At 39.0% G+C, this 18,346-nt stretch overlaps 1 protein-coding gene across 3 annotated transcripts in view; it reads left to right on the top strand.

Annotated features, from left to right (window-relative positions):
* The window catches only part of GALNT18 (polypeptide N-acetylgalactosaminyltransferase 18), a 208,950-nt gene that overhangs the window by 175,931 nt on the left and 14,673 nt on the right, over nucleotides 1–18,346 (top strand). For 2 of the 3 annotated variants that reach the window (XM_053980979.1, XM_053980980.1), the window contains one exon: nucleotides 14,802–14,966. The exons of the other annotated variant lie outside the window; for it this stretch is intronic. In XM_053980979.1, the coding sequence (XP_053836954.1) occupies nucleotides 14,802–14,966 (165 nt within the window). The remainder of the gene's footprint in view (nucleotides 1–14,801; nucleotides 14,967–18,346) is intronic. 3 annotated transcript variants of the gene reach the window in all.

The following is an 18,346-nucleotide window of genomic DNA, read 5'->3' as shown; positions in this document are numbered from 1 at the left end:
GCTTGGAAAAGAGCATGCTGAAGGAATAACTTGTAGCTGACTGTAGTTGTGTCCTCCAGGTGTGTACCAAGGGGAGATCTGGACCAACAGTTTGTTGACTGAAAATCTGATGCTTTACTTCAGTTTAGTTTAGTCTGGAGGGAAAGCTAAATACAAGTAGTGTGGTTTTAGGTCAATCCTAGCTCTGCTCTTTTGGGGTTTTGCCACACTTAATTCATGTCACAGTCATGACAGCCCAGCTGGGACAAGGACAGGGTGTGAACTGCCTCTTTCCTGAGCTCCTGCACAGGCTGTCTGGGCCTTGGAGCTGTCTCTAGGAATTGAGAGGGTCACTGTCCTCCCTCCATACAGTTTGGGGGGGATACATAGGGTGGGACTGCAGTGGTGTTGTCTCCTCTTGGCAGTGTCCTAGCACAGCATTCCCTCTGTTGTGGACACGGTCCAGTGTCCCCTGGGAAGGAGGGGAGAATGTCATTCCACTAATTATTAATAAATTCCCAAACTACTATTTCCCCAGTGCATGCCTCTGCCACCCCTGCCCTCTGAGGGAACATCCAGCCCTAGAGGGCCTGTGTAGGGCCAGAGATCTGTGCTTTAGGGAGAATCTGCACAAAATAATACAAATCACTAAATGGTTTATGGTACAGCAGACAATTGTAATAATCCTTACTCGTGTTTCTATTCATATGCAAATTAAGAAGCTAAAAGTAGTCATTGTTGTTGGTTTAGAACAATCAAAAGGATATTGTAAAATTAATTTACTTAAAAGAGTCCTGAAAGAACTATTATTTATATTGTGACTATGCAGTGACTTTTAATTATGAGTGCCTGATGTGCCTAGTTTTTGTATTCATTCTAAACAGCAAGACAGCAGGCTTTTTCTTTTCTTTAAGTCTGTGTCCTGTAGATACTGTTATTGGATAATCTACTTCAGATATTAAAATAAAGCCTCCTAAGACATGCAGAAAATGCAGGGAAAAACCTGACATAATCTGTCTTTGGTGCTGAGAGCAGCTCAGCGTCACAGCCCAGTGGTATCTTGGCAGCCTGGAGCTTAGTAGAGCTATTTTAGCTATTCAGTGTTGTACTTGAAGGTCATTTAAACAGCCTGGGTTTAGAGTTGTTGGTTTTATTTTGCTGCCTCATCCATCTGATAAGCTGCTACTCAGAAATCTGAGCCTCTTCTGCTTAGCCTGTGAAGGCCTGAGTTTATATCTAGCCTTCACTGTATGACTGAATGGCCCAGAAATGAAATTAAATGAAATGAATAAAAATGGGGGGAGATATCATACCATTTGCATGATTAAGCAACATGCCTTTGCATATCACAGTATTTGCAGTTTCATTTCTTGCCAAGGTTTACAGCCTGATTTTGTGCAAGGGGCACAACACAGAGTTGGCACCATTTGTAGTTGTAGGAGAAGTGAAGCTCACTCAGCCAAGCACAGTAAGGCTTCCCTCACAGCTCAGGCAGTTGAATTAATGTCCTCCTTGACATCAAAGCAATTTTCTGCTTTTTGAACTGCTTTATTTGTTTATTTGTTCCTGGTTTAGAAAATCTTTTAAGACTTAAATACTCATGGTAAGAAATCTTGGTGTATAGTTGCTTCTAATGGCATTCTTCTTTTCCATTTTTCCACTAAAAATGCCATTAGCACGAAAAGTACATTTAGTGACAGAAATGTATTAGGTGATGCTTTTTTTTTGCACTTCTTTTGGGGGCCAGAAGAGCAGAAGAAAAGAGGAATCTCTGAGATACGAGCACAGTATTCCAGCCTGAAACACATCTCAATCTTACTTGCAGAGCCTTGTGAACTTTGCAATTTATTCATAAACTCAGGCAGGATCGAAGCTCCAACTTCTGCATGAGGTCACAGTGTTCAGGATCCTCATTTAAATTCTAGATGTGATTTCTTTTTCCGAGTGTCATTTGCTGTCACCTTAAAACAGTGGAGCTACTCCTTCAAGACATTTGGCAGGCAGGGAAAGTGCCTATTCTAGTAAGGCACATATATTTCTCCACTTGCCTTGGAGAGCTTAAAAGTGTTTTGGGGAAGAAATTTTCTTTGAGGATACAGGTGGGATGGATAAAACTTCATGAGCTCCTGTCAGTCTACAGAGAGAGACCAACAGTAAAGAGTGAAATAAATCAGTTGAAGTGATAGGCTTTATTACTTGAAATACATTATCTACAGCTAAGGCATAATATTTTTACTTTTTGTAGGCTACTGTGATTAAGGATTTGCTTGGATTTTGATGCTGTCCATTTAAAATAGGAGAAATTTTCTTCAGCTTAATGGGCTTAACATGGTTTAAGAGGAAAAATACTCCTGAGTGTGCCCAGGTGGGAACAGAGTAACTTTCCTTTGTTCTCCATAAAATGGAGACTGCACCAAGCTGCACCTCTCACCCCTGCCGCTGAACAGCCACACCACAGGCCCCCATCAGCACAAACCCAAAGGGAAAGAAGGGCTTTGTTCCTTTATAAAAAGAGAGAAGCTTAACTGTTGATGACAGAGATAATCAACAAAAAATGGTAAATGTGCTCTTTGCTTTGGTGGTTATCAGTCATGTCTGCAACATCAGAATTCAAGCTGTCTCATCCATTAATACTCTGTTGTGAAGTTGGCTGTTAAGTCACATAAGTAATTTAAAGAAAAGCACATCACAGCTCAGACATCAGATGTCTGAAATTTTATTCATATTATGACAAAGCAGGCAACTAAATGTGACAGAGATGTCATTTGTTATAGTTTATTAAAAATAATGTTACTGAGCATGAAACTAGGCTACATATAGTATTTGCCTCTTCTGTCAATGTAGGCATGTATGACATGATAACCTGAGGCGAATAGTGTCGGGTTTTACTCTGAAAAGTGCCTAATTCTAACCTGGGAAAAGACTACAGGAGTACCTACTGAGCAGCTCAAGTGGTGGAGCTTGATACAAAAACTGCTGTTTGTCACTGAAACTGCAGCACTGAATGTTCTGTTCATGGAAATGCACAATGTACCTGCAAGTAATAAGCCCTTAAGATGGCATTCCCAGATAGCAATATCTCAGCTGTAAGACAATTCCTGAAACCAGGTGAGAGACAAAACACTGAAGAAAACTGTCTGTGTGATTGCTGTGCGTCTGTGCTGAGTTTCTCTCACATTCCTGTGTTTGAACAGAGTGAAATTATTTTTGTTTTGGTGTTTGAGGCCGTCTGCTGCACTGCAGAGGCTTTTGTCCCTCCTCACTGTGTTGGAACACTGGTAGTGCTCCAGACCACTGGTGCTTCTCATCCTGTGGGTCTCCAGATGGGTTGTGTTCCTAACTAATTCACAACTTTCATAATATCCATAATAAGACTTTCAGAGTATAATTATTTCAGAGAGGTTACGAGATCAAGTGGGAGGTTAAAACTGCTGCTGAAGGAAACACTGCTAATAGGACTTAGTGAAAACTTCAGAGCTTCACTTTTGTCAAAGTGCTCTGACACGCTAGGATATTCTAAGTTATTCTTTTAGTTTTAATTTTTATATTAATTTTGGCATTGCCATTGTAACTCAAGTCTCTAAGCGGGTTCTTTGGTTGCAGGTGGTTTGGCATTTCAATTTGTCCTCTCAAAGGTGCTTGCATGAAGGTCACAGCCTGACCCTTTCTGTCCCTAGTAGCACATGCTAACCCTCACTGTCCCTGTCACGAACACCTGACCCTTACCCCTGGCAGCATCACAGCTGACTGACTCCAGCTCCCCTCTCTACCAGCTGACCAGCTTTTATAACACCCACCCTTACTGGACCATCCTTATTGGACACAGCTGTGCCCTATTAAGGGCAGGGCTGTTCCCACTCTGTAATTAGCACAGCTGCAACTCCTCAGGGGTGAGACTGCCTTCAGCATTATCTCCATTCTCTCACAATCCATCCTCCCACAAGAATATGTCCTTGCTAGTAGTTAAAAAAAAAAACCAACAAAAGAGAGATTGTCACTAACCAACTTAGGTTAAAATGTGTTGGTTCACTTCTGTGTATGTGAAAAACGCCAGTCACTTGGTTTTTAAAATTTTAAAAGTTTAATAATAATAAAATGGTTATAAAAATAGTAATATGATTAGAGTAATAAAATTTAGAGTTAGGACAATTACAGGACAATAAAAAAGCAAAGAATTACAGACTCTTGGGCACTTAAGCCATGACAAGTGTGCCTTGTGAACAAAGGAATAACCCTTAAAAGCAACAGCCTGTTGCATATTCATATATCTCATACATGATGCATAAATTCCTTGCAAATTAAGAACTTTTCTGGTTTTTGTCAACTTCTTCCCCTTAATCCTGGTGGTTCCATAAAGACAGAGGGAAGGTGGAAGAATGTTTGTCTTTTCCGATCAGGAGGCCGTAACTCTTTATGGGCCCTTTCGCTGTTATCTCTGTGCAAAGAATTTCTTGATTATCTCATCTCTTTCTTGAGCTAGTTAAAAAGTATCTTACATAGCATAGTTTCTATTTTAACATTGTGTTATAACCTAAAAATATATTTAACACACTACTTAAGAGAATTAATACAGCATAAGTTTCTAACATTACACATATAATATTCATTGTAATATTTGCGAAAAGCCAATCATAAAGTATGCATTTTTCACAGTGTGGAAGTTCTAATGTCTTTATTTTATTGTCTTCAGCACAAAAAGTAACTACATTTTAGATAATTTATTTCTTGAATTTGCATGTGTTGGTGTCAATGTGGTACCCCTGGAAAACTGACATCAAATGCACATGTGATTCTAAGAATGGGTGATCTTAGAAACAGATTTGTGATTCCTTTCAGTGAAGCCAGGAGAAAGAGGAGGCTTATGTGTTAAGAAATACCTGTAGGGAGCTGGGGATTCTTCCAGAGTTGTACAGTAACTACCTTCCTTTGTTCCTGTCACAAAATGATGAAAAATTACAGCACTTGTGGAACACAAGAGGAATTAAAGGACCTCTGTATCCATAGTCATTGCTCACTGCCACACGAAATCAAACATGACAGGGCTGGATTAGAAAGCAAAACTAAATGAGTCTACAAACTGAAAACCTCAAACAAACAAATCAAGAACCTCAAAGCCCTTGAGATCAAGGTGTTTACTGTAGAGCATCTTAAGAGGGTGTGGCATTTATTTGTAATTTGCCTTAACTTATCCCTTGTAGACAAAAAAATTAATCAAATTTAGTTTAAAAAACATAATAGTGGTAGAAATAACACAATTTTTTTTAGAAAACTCTCAGAAGGTTATACCACTAGAAGAACCACTTTCTGAGGAATGATAAGCTACATGATACATCCCTGGCACTGCATCTTTTTTATTGTTATGCTTATTATTGCAGTTCTAGGCACTCCAATAATTACCCAGATGTCTTTTATATCAGGTGCTCTACTACCACAGAATAAAACCTACACCCTTGACTTGAAGAGCTAAAGCCTACAAATAGAGTATTAGAAAGAGGAGACGAGAAGGGAATGCTAGGACGTATTGACAGAGCATTCTTGAGCAATGCTTTGGGTTAATCAGAAAAATTTAAATTACTGTTTTATTTTTTTCTTTTTGAACATTTGGGAAATTCTGTGGAATGGGCAGAGAGCAGTGAAGGCTGGCAATTAGGAGCTGGATGATAAGCTAGTGATGCTTGCTTGGCTGATAAGTAACATGACAAGAGTTCAGAAGGGCTTTGAAAATGGAGACAAGCAAGTTTAAGCAGTGTGGAAAACAGAACAAGAGGAAAGATATTGCCTTCCGGAAAGGCAGCCTGAAAACTGAAATTCAGAAGCATTCAGGAGGGATTTGAAGTGGGCATGAATCTTAACATCAGTGAGGAAACCAGTAACGGACACCTTTAAGTGGAAAAGTTGTATTTTATTGCAGGAAAAACAGGCTGTATGGCAAGATTTGATGATTGGGAAGAGGTTCAAGGTAAATATGTGTATTATATAAACACACAATTATCTGAACTTGACTGTGCCCATAGTAATCTGGAGGTCTAGCTATGAAAAGGTAAAAAATTCTGCTTTTAAAGTTATTGATGCTGAGCTACCAAATGTTTATACACAGATGGCAGTGAACTAGCTCAGATTTTGTCTAGAAGTCGGTTCTGCTTTAAAGGATGGACCAGTGCATCAGCATATGGAAACAAAGGCTGTTTGTTTCCTGGTGAGTATATGTTGAAGGAAAAGAAAACAGGATAAGAAAGACATGGGGTTCTTTAGGAATCCACAAAGAAAACTGTGAAGGTTAAAGAGAGATTAGTGGGAAAGGGTGAAGGAAACTGCAGATAGGTCCAAGTCACAGGAGCCATAAGACAACATGTTTTTAAAAAAGCAGGACACAGATGCCAGAATGGTTCTGGATTTTTTGCTGCCTTTTTTTTTTTTTTTTTTTTTTTTTTTTTCCCTTGTGGAAGAGATGTAGAGATCTTGTACAGAGAAAAGAGCAAAACTCAGAGAAACATTAGGAGGCAAATCAAGTACAATTCTAATTTATCCAGGCCCTGTTAATTCTGTACTTACCAGAATTAGGAGAACTATGGCAGTAAATACTGAGAGCATATATAAAACCCATGAGTGACAGCTTTATTTAATTTAAAAACTGGAGCTTAAGTAATAGGATTTTTGTTTGCTTGTTTAAAATAAAACCAAAGCAGAATACCAAAGTAGGCAACATCAGAATTAGGTATTCCACTGCAATATGAGTTCATGAATTTAAATTAAAAAGAAAAGGTCTGGCATTTAGTACCTGTGTATTTTCTATCAAAATGTTAACATTTTTGTGTCTTTAAGCATGTATTCAAAGTTTCTGAGCACCTTGGTTCTATTACTATCAAATATTATTGTTCAGGTCTTAATTAGTGCATGGGCATGAGGAACAGCAGGTAGGTAAGATAAATCAGTATGCTGGTGCCTTAATTCAGTAGATACAAATCTGAACACTGAAGTGAAATAGTGAATCTTTCTTACACACTTTAATACAATTAAAATCTAAGTTAAAGTGTTGCTACACTTGGTATACCAGAGCTGTTTGTCAGCTCTTCACTAAGGCAAGATCCCTCAACATGGATAAAGTATCATCATAATGGTTTTAAAGTTGAATCATCAGGCTGAAAACCTGCCTCCAAAACCAGTGTGAATTTTCTGAGGGTTGACCTGTGGCTTAGGGGTAACTTTCTATAATTCTCAGCCATAATTTCTATTATAAATTATAATTCTCAGCCATAATTTCTATTATAAACGTAATTTCTATGTTCTCATGATTCCCTTCCTCAGCAGTGTTTTAGGGCAGCACAAGACACAGAGATGCTGTTGCTACAGGACAGCACAGCCTCTCTCCTCTGCCACTTCCTACATGAATAGTAAATGGGAAAACACTTGATTTTTATCTTAGTGATGTATATGTTTGTGTTGTTCAGAATGAACTTGGATTCTGTTGGGCATTTTCTTTTCAGGGTTGGAAAGCTCTTTCTTTCTGATGTATTCATGTAGCAAGAAATGCCAGAATAGGAATCAGGAACAATACCAACAGGCAAGTAGAGGCAATGGGAGCTAAGTCAGGATTTACTAGAATCCACCAGACTGCTCCTTAGCCGGAGTTACAGTCAAGTATGAATCTACTGTGAGACTTTGGACCTAGTATGTTAATATATTAATCCTGACAATAAATGACTTCATGGATTCATTTGGAAAAAAATATGGTTCAAAGATGGAATAAAGCAGTGGTGAATCAGGCTTTTTATCCCTCAGTTGTTATGCCAAAGGCAAAGTAGCAAATAAATACTGCTGGTGGTGAGCATTAAGTTTGCTCATTATAAATGCAGAGTCATGTACCAGTCTCCAGTGTGATTTCATCTGGGAACATTGCCATAAGGATTACAAATGGCTTTCAGCCTGAAAATTGGTATGTATTGCTCTAAACTTACAGTGGGGAGTTGGCAATTTATCCTTCAGATAATCATCTTGTGTTAAGTTGAACATCTAAGTGTAATTTTTTGCTACATGATAAACCAGCTCCTATGAATAATTTACTGCAACTGGCAACCCACTTCAGCTCTGAAGTCTTCATAAAGTCTGTTGACTTTTCAAAGTTTAATAACAAACTTGGAGCCAAAAATCTCATTGCACACAAAGTCAGTGGAATTTCAGTGTTAATTGCAATGGGAATCACAATTTGACCTTTTAGAGCAAACTTCTCAAGGACAGAAGTTCTACATGACATCATCGAAAAGGCCAAAGGTGTGCATTTGTGTCCAAGTAAGCAGAGCTCATTTACCCTCCCCTGTACTCTACAGCATCATGGGGAGTTGTGCAGATTTTATCTTGTGTAGGTGTTTGAAACATTTTCACTGGGCAAAAATGTTGGTTGAATTGCCTTGGGTTTCATTTCTCCCATGGCAGATTTTGGTTTGTCCTGCATTTTGCCACTGCAACGCCACACACAATATGTGAGTGTTGCACCAAAATTATCCTTGCAGCCCTACAGGAAACCTGCCAAGGCAATCAAGTTGGTGATTTTCAGAAAGAGCAGCAGCACCTTTCAGTTTGCCAGGCCCTGACTGAGTGGCTGATGTGTACCAGTGAGGTCTGTCCCAGACTTTTGGTCTGGCTCTGTCCGACCAGGCTGGGCCAGAGCTGAAGTACAGGAGGAAATTCTGTGGATCATGCTTAGCACCATCCCCCTGTGTAAAACAGAAGCAACCAAAACTTGTCATAGGTCTTGAATACCAGAAAAGTATTCTACATGCACGTGCTAGGTTATCTCAGCTCTAACTCTTTATAAATCACTAACTCTTACTTTCTGATTTTGAGCCTTCTTGCTCAGCTCTGCTTCATGCTGTGCTCCCTGGCATCTGTGTGTGAGCTGTGCAGGGCTTTTCAGGGAGCACTAGCTGAGCAGAGGGTGAACTCTTTGGCAGTGAGAGGGCTGTGCAAGTGATATTTCAAGATTACAGCTGAAAGCAGAATTTGTCTCAGAGGAGATGAGTGAAGTAGAAGGGCCAAAAGACCCTTTGTTCTGAATGTAACAACTGAGATTTAGGGGAGATTGTGACTCCAAGCATAAACTCTCCATTTTTTCTTCCCTGCTGATTTGCTACACGAGATTGCATCAGGAGAGAGGGGAGTCCTGGCATTCCCCAAAAATGAGCAAGGGTATGGCTTGGTGCAATGACAAAGGGTGAAGCTGCTTCTCCTTACTTCTGGAGTTGATCTAAGCAGCAGTACTGAATACAGCTTTTGTTTTCATTGCAATATTGTAAGCTTTCTTGATAGTCAAGCAAACTTTTAGAAAATGTTAAGCTTAGAAGATTAAATAGAAAAAAATAACATTGAGCAAATTAGTTCACCTAAAGTGCACGTGTGGAGAACATTTAAAACACCTAATTTTCTCTAATAGTTCCTAGTCATTATGCTGATTTCCTGAGAATCCTATGCAGCTCTCAACTACCACTCATTCATGTTCTCATCTTTTAGATATCTTTTTTCAGGACAAATAAATGTTTTTCTTAAGAGAAAAAGATAAATTGTTTAGCAAAAATAAGTATGCCATGACTAAACCTCACACTTTAACCTCATATGAGGATTTGGGGAACCATTTTATTAGTTTTAATTATGTGATACCAATCTCAGTTTGCTTGTCTTAATGTGAATAGACAGAGAGATTATTGGGTAGAGCAAACAGAAATTAAACGATGGCTTTAGATAGGACACTTCTAGTAAAATAAATTCAATAAAGCTACAGACTAATTGGTTCTTCAGTTGGAAGGTGCCAGTTTAGAGATATAAGGGTATTTGCAAGCCAGGTTTCTCAGCAGATACTGAAAATCCTGGAAACAATTTACAAGAAATCCCCACATTTTACAGTCTGGGGGAGGATTAATTATGAAGAGTTTAGTTATGAGGCTGGTCTTTGAGAACACAAAAGAGACTGGAACAGAAGCCTTGTGGCAGACACCTCTGTCATGCTTTGAAGGCAACCAATGTGCTTCTCTTCAGACCCAGGTCGGAAACATCTGTTACTTTATTCATTTGCTTGCTGCAAACCTTTTGATTGATAAGCCAAGGTTTTGTTTTGAAGAATTTCTTTCCCATCACTTTAGTCCACTGTGAGCCCCAGGAGGCTTCCAGGGAAAGTTTCCTGAGGTCCTTGAATGCAGCTGGACCTGCAAGGACACAGGCAGCCCATGGCAGCCTCCAGAGTCAGCCTGTCCCTGTAAGCACCCACCTGGGAGAATGCTTGAAGGAGGGGTGGCAGTGCCAAAGGCTCAGGGCACACGTTGACTCTGAGAGACTTTGTGGACCACAAATCCTGCCCAGGGTTTTAGAGTTTCTCACTGACAGTAATGCTGAATCCTTGGAGCTTCACTTTTTGAGAAGGTAAGTGCCTTTTGTCAAACCTAACTGATTTCCTGAACAGAAGTGCTCCCTGCCAGGTGCCCAGGAGACATCGTTGTACATCAGTGCTGCTATAGTGAAAAAACAAGCTGGTAAAATGCTGTGGGCTAGAACAGACTAATGAAATGTAAGAAGGCTTATTTTATTACAGACAAAGGGAGTTGTTACCTGGTGCTTTGGTACCAATATTCAAGCAGGATTCTTCCTGTGGAAATTCAGTAGCTCCTCCGGGAGTATGTGTTGATGGTGATGTGAAAATGTGTGCTTGTTTTGCTAAGGAACTTGGAATGAATGCTATAAATCAGCATACAGCAAGTGTCTTGACTTCAGTGGAACAAAATACATTTTTGTCTAAGGTCTAGACCCTTGAGCAAGCACTGCTGTGACATTTGCTGTTGTAGCTCAAATAAAAAAAGTCCAAGTTCTAAGTAAAATTTTCAGAGTTACCCCAACAACTTAGCAGTTCATATTTAGTGTTCAGTCGTTTGGATTTCTAGGACAGTACTGGAGTGATTGTTCAATAAATCACTGCCCTGAATAACTGCAGAATTTTTGTCCTGTTGTGTTGGTTGATGATGATGATGTTCGCAATATTGTAGAACAAATGTGCTAGTGAAATGCATTTCACTTGTATCTTTTCAAGTGTTTTTAACAAGAGAGCCTCAATTGTCCATTTTGTGCTGAAGTGCACTGCAAAACAGCTTGTGTGCCTGTTGATGCTTCTTAAAAGCATCCTCCTAAAGAAGGAGGATGTATTTAACAGCTTGTTTAAATCACAAGTGCAAGCTGTGTGTTTATACAGCTACAGGATGTTAAAGCATGAGTATGGTTATAATCTGTAAGGCCATACTTTACCTAAAGGTCAGTTTAAAATATGTTCAATAAAAAGGCATAGTGTACATAGCTAACATGTACATTTTGAGAGGGTAATTCAGTTTATGTAACTCAGGTAATCTCCTACAGCCTGCTCCAGACAGCTAATTTGTGTACCATCCTTAAACAAAGAAACCCCAAACAAAACAAAACAAAAAAAACAGCAAACAAACAAAAACAAACAAACAAAAAAACCAAGAAAAACAAAAAAAAAAAAACCAAAAATACCCGAAAAGAACCCCAAAACAAAACAACTTGCAAAAGTATTTTGGAAAATGCAAGTAAGCAAATAGAAACAGGAAGGTCTTGTATGAAAGCAATTAAAGTATTTTTAATATATGAAATTGTTTAAAGGGAGGCTTTACCATGGTTTCATGTTTAGTAGCTTTAGGTTTCAGATTAGAATAGTAATCAGTAATAGTTAATGCTCTTTTACCAAATGGATCTCCTCCCTTCATCCCAACAGAGTTATTATTGTGTTCTCTCAGTGCAGGGATGGTTTAATTCTCAGGGTGGGGGAGAGGAACCAGGGACTGTTGGTAGGTTTTGAGAAAAGTTTTCTGGCCAAGTGCAACACAAACCAGTACCTCCTTGTTGGCTAACATGCTGCTCAAATTGAATTTTTAGAGCTTGTGTGTTTTTGATTTGATTCCTCCAGCAGAACACAGCAGTCAAGCTGCAAGGTTGTGCAACGTTTTCAATTCCAAAGTGAAATAAGAAATGGATTTATTGTATAAGAGACTAAAATGTTTGTAATGATACATAGAACAGTTAAATATTGTCCACATTACTGGATAAGCAAAGCAACATCTTGGAAGAGCCTTGCTGGATGGGCTGCCACCATACCACATTCTGTTTTAGTTTGAGCTTATTTTTACATGCCAATTACCAAGCTGAAAGGTGCCTTTCCCAACACTTAGGTGAGAATTCAGGATTTCTCACCTCTTTTTCTGACTGGCCCACAATGAAAAATGAAGTTATATTAGCAGGTAGGCTCCCTTAATTAACAACCTGCTAATTAAATCTGTTTGATTGTTCTGCTTCTGTACAGTTTTGCCAACAAGCAGATTTGAGTAGTTCCTCCAGCCAGAGCCACCACTCTGCTTCTGCCCAGAAAGAGGCTCAGGCTGAGCCATTGCTGCATTGGCACCAGAAGGAGCTGGTAGAGCTGTAGTATGAACTGGGTTTGCTCTGTCCTTCCAGAAGGTGAAATGATTACCTGCAGCCTTCAGGCCATGCTGCAAAAGGCTGAGGTGTGTGAGCTGATAAAAACAGCTCAGCCACTAGGGTTTGCAGGCACACTGCTTTCTTTGTGCAGACCTTAAGCCAGAGAATGCACTTCTCAGAGTTACAGCCAAGCCTGCTCATTTGTTTCCAGTGACTGATACATATCCTTAAGAAAAAATTGCAACCCCCCCTTTATTTTCTTCTATCATGTTTTCAGTAGTGACAACATGCTGCAATGAAATACCCCTTCCTGTTAGTTAAAAATTTACATAACTGACAATTTCACTTTGTTTTCTAGTAGTAATTTCAGGTAAGAGGTAAACGAGCTGCAACAAAAAGTTCGTCTATAGGGTGTCCTAACAATCCCTTTTTAAGATCTTGATCTTACAGTCGTGCTCTGTCACTACCTCAGTCTCTCCAAAAAAATTTGTCTAAATATATTATATACATGTCTAAAATAGTTGCTCTTGGCCTGTCTAGAACGTGCATTCTAAATGCTTATTAGTTTTCTAAGGCATCAGTTTTGTTTGCAGGAATGTTAATAACCTGAATTGTGGATGCAGTGTGATCTTGTTATAGTTCTTACAGTTTACTTCAATCCTTACTTCAATCATAACCATCCATTCTGGAAATGTGCTCTGCCAGTTCCTTTTATCACCCTGCTCTGCTCCTGTAGGGCATGACTGAACTATTCAACTTTTCTCTGTTCAACCTCTTAAAACTTTCACTCACCTCACTTCAGGCAGCTCAGGCTTGTTATTGTTTCTGTGGGGCGAAAACAATGAAACTTCATTAAGGGGGCAAAACCTTGGATTAGTCTAAACCATTAATGGTAACTTAATTAACTTTAATGCAGCTCTGGCAGGTTACATCTGCCCTGGCAGTGTTACAGGAGGGTAAGCAGGGGGCACAGTCTTGCCCAAAACACCACCATTTGTTGTGATTGTATTAAATCCTTGCATTGACTGCTTCCAGCATTTTATTTGTTTGTTTGTTTGTTTATTACATGAAGCTCCAAAATCTTTCGTCAGACCTGGCTTTTCTGCTTTCTCTCCTATTTTACCAGAGTTTTCACAAATGAGAACACTCACACATAAAACAATTTACAACATCAACAATGAACAAATACCAGGAAAATCTGGGCACCAAAAAGATTCCCAAATACACCCAGCATAATTTCCAGTTTCCCTTTTGTTACAGACAAATAGAATAGCTACAGTAAGTGACAGGGGCATTAATTTGGTGCTTCTGTCCACTCTTATCTGTTGTGACTCTGCCACCACTGAGTTATCAAAGACTTAACACCTAAAGCATGATGTTTCCATTTCATCTTTCTCATGGTCCTTCCAATAAAAAGATCTGATTTTAGCAAAATAAATTCTATTTGTGATTAGCAATCAGGCAATCCTGGCATAGTCCTGTGTTACCTTCCTGGGCTTACATGTAACCTGCCAATCTGAAAGAGGACATATCCCCTCCATCCTTCCCCTTCTTTTTCTTTCTTCTAGAGAAACCTTCACATATCTTCATAGTCCAACAGAGTAGAAAGAATGTGCATAACATAATAAACTCATGTCTTTGGTCCCAGGTGTAATCCCTGAGGCCTTTGAGGGCCCTTCTTTGCTAGAAATACAGAGCATGTCTGTCCCTTTTCCTTATCTCTTGTATCTGTGTGTATTGACATATAAAAAGTAAAATGAGTACAAATGCCTTGAAACGTGGCCATTCTGTTCTCTCTCCTGCCTGTATCTGTCACCAGTTGCTAACAACTATTTTTTTTTCTATACAGTAGCTGCTTCAAGTGTGGGTTTTAGCATTTGTTTGCAGAAAACTTTAATTTATCTTTTTATCTGTACTATAAAAGACTGAGATGCTCTGAACTCCTGTGCTGCTGTTCTCTTTTTTTACCTCTCCAGTGAGGTGCTATGCTCAGATGAAATAGTCTAATCAGAGCTGATGGCCATATTCAAGCCAATCCCAGGGTGTGTGTATCTTCCTCTTTGAAGACCCTCAGTATGGCCATAGAAAACAGAAGTAAAAAGTCACATGATGAGACAGTAATCAGTTGTATTTGCATATTTCCTCTTAAATACTTAACCAGTATTTAAGCAATTAATTGTTCATTTAGACCAACTTTTAAAATATTGTGTTGCTTCCTGCATGAAAGGAAATAATTTAAAAGCCACTATGGGGTCAGCCTACTGCTCTTCAGCATATTTATCTTTGCCATTAGCTTTTGGGTGAAAGTGCTGCTTCTGTGTAGAGGCCACAAATCCTGTTTGTGCTTCCTCTTGCAGAATGTTTATTACACAAGCAGTCAGCAGCTCCACGTGGGTGTTCTGAGCCCCACGATCGACGATGATGACAACAGATGCCTGGTGGATGTGAACAGCAGGCCCAGGCTCATTGAATGCAATTATGCCAAAGCCAAGAGAATGAAGCTTTACTGGCAGTTTACTCAGGTAATTCTTACCCAGCAGCCATTTCAGAAAGTTTTAAAGCTCTGTTTCTGTGTTGAAGTGTGAGTAATCTGTTTATTAACAGAACACAACCAAATTTATCCTTGCTTTCTTTGCACTAGAGCCAGGAAGCTGGTGTTTAGTTTGATCCCGATGTCAGCTACCTCAGTAGGGTACAAAACTTGTATTATATTTTCTGAGTTCACCATTAATAACTTGTTTCTAAGGCAGAGTACTGTTATGGGTGGGGGGGAATGGTTATTTCGGTGGAGTCAAATGCAAAGCAACCTATTTAGGAAGGAGGAACAGAAATCTGTTGTTTTGTTGTTTTTTTTTTTTTTTTTTAAAGTAGCCACTCAGAAATGGTGGTAGTGGATCACTGGTGGTAACAGCCTCATAATGAGCTAGTTCTGCAGTTTCTTTTTTAAAAAGGCTCATGCTTTTACACGTGAGTGTGAGAGGTGCAGAAAGAGGCTCAAGTAAAGGCTGAGAGGTGCTTTCATAGTGATGAGAATGCTGATAGGACACTAAGGCCAGGCCTGGTGTCCGCATTCATAACGGATTTAGAAAGATAAGGGAGAGTAAAGAAGCCACAAAGGTTCTGGGGCTAGAAAAGGTGCTCTGCCACATAAGGAGATCACTCTGGTTTAGCTAAGAGGAAATGGAAGGGTGACACAAGGCATCTCAGTGTTCCCACAGAGGGGTATAGGTTACCCTGAAAACAAAACATGTTCCAATGGCTGGAAGTCAAAGACAGTCAAATTCTGGTTTTCAAAGAAAGATGAGTTTTTCCAAAGGTAAGTTTAACACAGTGGAACTTTGCCATGTCAGGTGCTGGCACACTGGTGAATCAATGAAATGAAATGACATTACTTTCTAAAACACATGCATGATGTAGCTTCTGGGGCAAATGTCACAGCTAGTGTGAGTTTGCTTGGTATCACAGTTGCTCCTCTGCAGTTTTGAGTCAACAAATATAGTTGAGTACTCCAGCCCACAGGCTGAGGCTCACCAATAAAAGCATTTTTTTTCCCTGCATTTAATTTTTCTGTAACATCCACGTGGATTTGCAAATATCTTTTCTGTCAACTCAGTAATTTCTTTAATAGCCATTATCCATATGCTTTAAGACATTTTTAATACATGTTAGTATCAATCTTGGTGCAGAAAGCATCTGGACATTAATCAGTAAAGCAAAGTATTAGCTTATTTTGAATTTATACTTGAAAGTCATCTAGGTCTTTAGGAGGTAACTCTCAAGCAACAGATCTTATATCCCTAAATTGGCCACTCAAGGGCAAAGTTTTAATTATATCGTCTCACCAATTTTAACACTAGTCCTTTCATGAGGGGAGCCTCACTGTATCCAACTCTGCACTTGATTTTTTTTTGTACCATTTCTAAAAAGTATAATTAAAATTGAAGAGTATTTCAGTAACATTTTAGCATGGTCCACCTATCCAGTGATTGCACTGTATACCCCAAAGTTTTGTTGACAATTAATGGTTTCTACTCCAGGATACTGCTGCTATTTCATAATACTGATTATGTTAGATCTTACTTTGGGGCAGGGAGCAGCAGTAGAAGGCCTTGATAATTTAGCTATTAAAATCTTTAAAAATGGGATTTAGCAGTATTAGGATTGTTGCAATTCCATACTCCAGCTACAATCTCTCAGTGAAGGTGCAGCACTGGTAAACTCAACTCTATGACCTCTCTCTTCCTTCTGCAAAGGAACATTCTCTCCCTGAGAGAAGTGAAAGCTAATTAGTTGTTTCTTCATGATAAATTAAGAGACAAATGAAATAATTAAAAGTTTTCTGTTCAAAAAAAGACTTTGCTAATACCCAATACAATTAAAATGTCATTATTGCTCAATGGGGTACGGTCTGTAAGTTAGAAGAAAGTTAATGTAATCAGGGCTTGCCAAGATCAACTGATGAACTCCATTTGAAGTGCACCCATTTAGTCTGGTGAAAAGATGTATTTGTGCAACTGTCTTGGAAGTTCTCTCTAAAAAGACTCTTTTTATTACTTTTTTAAAGCTCTGGTATTTCTTTTCCATATGTGCAGTGAGCAGGACTACTGTGAGTATCATACTGATGCTTGTGTTGTCTTGAAATTTGTGAACTATTAATTCAAATGTAGATGCTGGTTGTAGCCTTTTGTAGCACTTCCCTTTAGCTGCAGCTATGCTTTGACTTCTCTGGGCTCTTGAGCCATTCCATGGGAATGTCTGATGGTATAGGTAAGTAAAAATAAAAATACAGCAGTGCAAGTGGGGATTGTCTCAGAAGGGGAACAGGAAACAGACTGACCACCCAAAGTAGGATAAACCAATTGAACTAGATTTCCCTGACCAGCACAAAAATCTACATTTTCCCTGCTTTACAGACATTTATGGTAAATTAGTTTGAATAAGGAAACACTATAATCTGAGAGGCCCCACAATAGTCTGTGGTGGGACATGGACAGCAGTCTGGTTGATAGAAAACTACTTCTTTAAAAAAAAATGTCCTTCAGGTAACACTTTCCTCCTTCTTTGTACTGTGTAATGATGAGTGAATTCCACATGACAAAAGTAGAAGATGGGGTTATCCTCAGGGGACTCCTTGCTTCTGTAGATCTATTAAAGAACTATTTAATTAATTATTAAGTCACATCTTTTAGATCAGAAGCATGTGTATACACATATATATATATGCTTGGGCATACACATCAAACTTGATTTCTTTTTTTTATTTTATCTTTTACTTTGGTTTTAAAATTTTAAACTCCCTGGCTATCTTCAGTAGCAGGCAGTTGGAGTCAGGCAGCCAGATGTCCACTGCTACTTTGTGGACAAAATTGTGGTTTGATGGGCAGGCACTTGGAGGGAATCACTACCTCTGGTATCTTTGTCCTGTACAGAAACTTGCATTGAGCATTCAAAGCTTGTAGTATGTGTTCTTATAACCAGGATCTATCAGTGCACATTTCCATGCTCCACAGTTTTGTACAGCTGCCAAATGCAATGAGACCCAAAAAAAATGTAGGCTTTGGTGGCATTCTTGCTTGCAAAGCTTCTTCAAGTGTTTATAACAGTAATTATGTCAAATTATGTAAATTAGCCCAGAAAAGAATCCCATCAGCTGGGTGGTGTTCAGGAATTTTATTGTTCAGGCTGTTTGTCAAGTCTTCTCTTAGGGAAATGTTTGTTTTGGAAATACTTTTATGCTGGAATGTTTTCTAGGTGTTTGACAGCTCATCTAGTTCAGTCTGTCTCACCACTTTTTCATTTAATTGGAACAAAGTTAGAGCTTGTAGCAAAAAAAACCCAGTAAGTGATCAGAAATTAGATGAGGCAGAGAAGATAGAGGCAAGAATAAGAAAAAAAGGACAGA

Source organism: Vidua macroura, chromosome 6 (genome assembly GCF_024509145.1).
Source record: "Vidua macroura isolate BioBank_ID:100142 chromosome 6, ASM2450914v1, whole genome shotgun sequence".
NCBI classification, from domain to species: Eukaryota; Metazoa; Chordata; class Aves; order Passeriformes; family Viduidae; genus Vidua; species Vidua macroura.
This window is presented reverse-complemented; position numbering and strand designations above follow the sequence as displayed.